General features: G+C 28.1%; 1 protein-coding gene across 1 annotated transcript; it reads left to right on the top strand.

The window, feature by feature from the left end:
* Positions 1-456: 456 nt before the first annotated feature.
* Positions 457-1,024, top strand: LOC111685150. Its single transcript, XM_023447392.2, has 3 exons — positions 457-592; positions 644-818; positions 881-1,024. Exons 1-3 carry the CDS (start codon positions 532-534, stop codon positions 957-959), a joined length of 315 nt encoding a protein of 104 aa, XP_023303160.2. The 5' UTR covers positions 457-531; the 3' UTR covers positions 960-1,024.
* Positions 1,025-1,239: the final 215 nt, after the last annotated feature.

Below are 1,239 nucleotides of genomic sequence, written 5' to 3'. Positions count from 1 at the left end.
CTATAGTATAGAGCAAAGTTTGGTCTATAGTATAGAGCAAAGTTTGGTCTATAGTATAGAGCAAAGTTTGGTCTATAGTATAGAGCAAAGTTTGGTCTATAGTATAGATCAATAATAGGTCTATAGTTTAGACCAAAGTCTGTGCTAAGTGTAGTGCAATTTTCGCTTCGATTCTTATCACTTTTTCTTGCATTTTGTTCTCATTTAATAAAAAAATAGTGTCGGCAGATGCTGTGTAAAATAAGAAAACACAAAAAAATCTTCTATGATCTAATCACCTTCATTATGACTTTAGCTAGATTTACAATAAACAATCTAGGTTTAATTATACTACACTCATATTCTTATTTATTTGTTTATATTTGTACAGCTTTTTGTTTAATTTTGTTGTTAATTTTCTTATTAAATGCTTAATTGAAATTCTGACAAATTAAGACAAGAGCATATAAAAAGCTACCAGTTTTCTAAAATCCAATTCATTTCAAATATAACAAGTGCTGGTGGAATATTAAATTTGTTTGTTAAAACAAAATGAAATTTATTTTCGGATTAACCGTTTTATTAGTGGCTGTTTTTGTTAATCAAATATTGGGTTTGTAAAATAATGTATTTTTAAAATTTTTTAATAAAACATACGATTTAGTTTCTAGTGGCACTTCCCAGCCGGTCTGTGGTTATAAGAATGCTGAAGATGAAATGATTTTTTTGAAATATTTTCCCTACACCAAGAAAGGTGAAGAATATGTAGATTTTGGTAAAGATGGTATATGTTTGAAGAAGGTGACTTGCAGCGAAACCTTTACCAATCAAATTGAAGAGTAAGTTTTTGTCCAAAAAAATTATTTGGAAATTGTCTAATATTTTTCAAAAAAAATTTCAGATGCAAAACCTTCCCTGTAACTTGTGAGAATAAGAAAAAATACAATGGAGTGTTCCCAGCTTGTTGTGTTAAATGTTAAAACTATATGAGAATTATAAAGAGATGTTTTGAAATTTTTGAATAAAGATATGAAATTTAACAAAATGTTGTAAGTTTACAAAGTTAAGCGTAAATCAAAGACTGATCTATAGGATAGATCAGTGTTTGAACTTCAGTGTCTGATCTATAGTTTAGTATAGATCAGTGTCTGTTCTATAGTTTAGTATAGATCAGTGTCTGATCTATAGTTTAGTATAGATCAGTGTCTGATCTATAGTTTAGTATAGATCAGTGTCTGATCTATAGTTTAGTATAGATCA

This window comes from Lucilia cuprina, chromosome 3 (assembly GCF_022045245.1).
Source record: "Lucilia cuprina isolate Lc7/37 chromosome 3, ASM2204524v1, whole genome shotgun sequence".
In the NCBI taxonomy this organism is placed as follows: domain Eukaryota; kingdom Metazoa; phylum Arthropoda; class Insecta; order Diptera; family Calliphoridae; genus Lucilia; species Lucilia cuprina.
Note: the sequence above shows the minus strand (reverse complement) of the source record. Positions and strands in the feature narration are given on the sequence as shown.

Bases quoted from the DNA above. Each gene is read 5' to 3' on its own strand.
- LOC111685150 (XM_023447392.2), top strand. From the start codon at position 532: ATGAAATTTATTTTCGGATTAACCGTTTTATTAGTGGCTGTTTTTGTT. The intron at 593-643 runs GTTTGTAAAATA...CATACGATTTAG, and splicing joins TTTTGTTAATCAAATATTGG to TTTCTAGTGGCACTTCCCAG. The intron at 819-880 runs GTAAGTTTTTGT...AAAAAATTTCAG, and splicing joins TTTACCAATCAAATTGAAGA to ATGCAAAACCTTCCCTGTAA.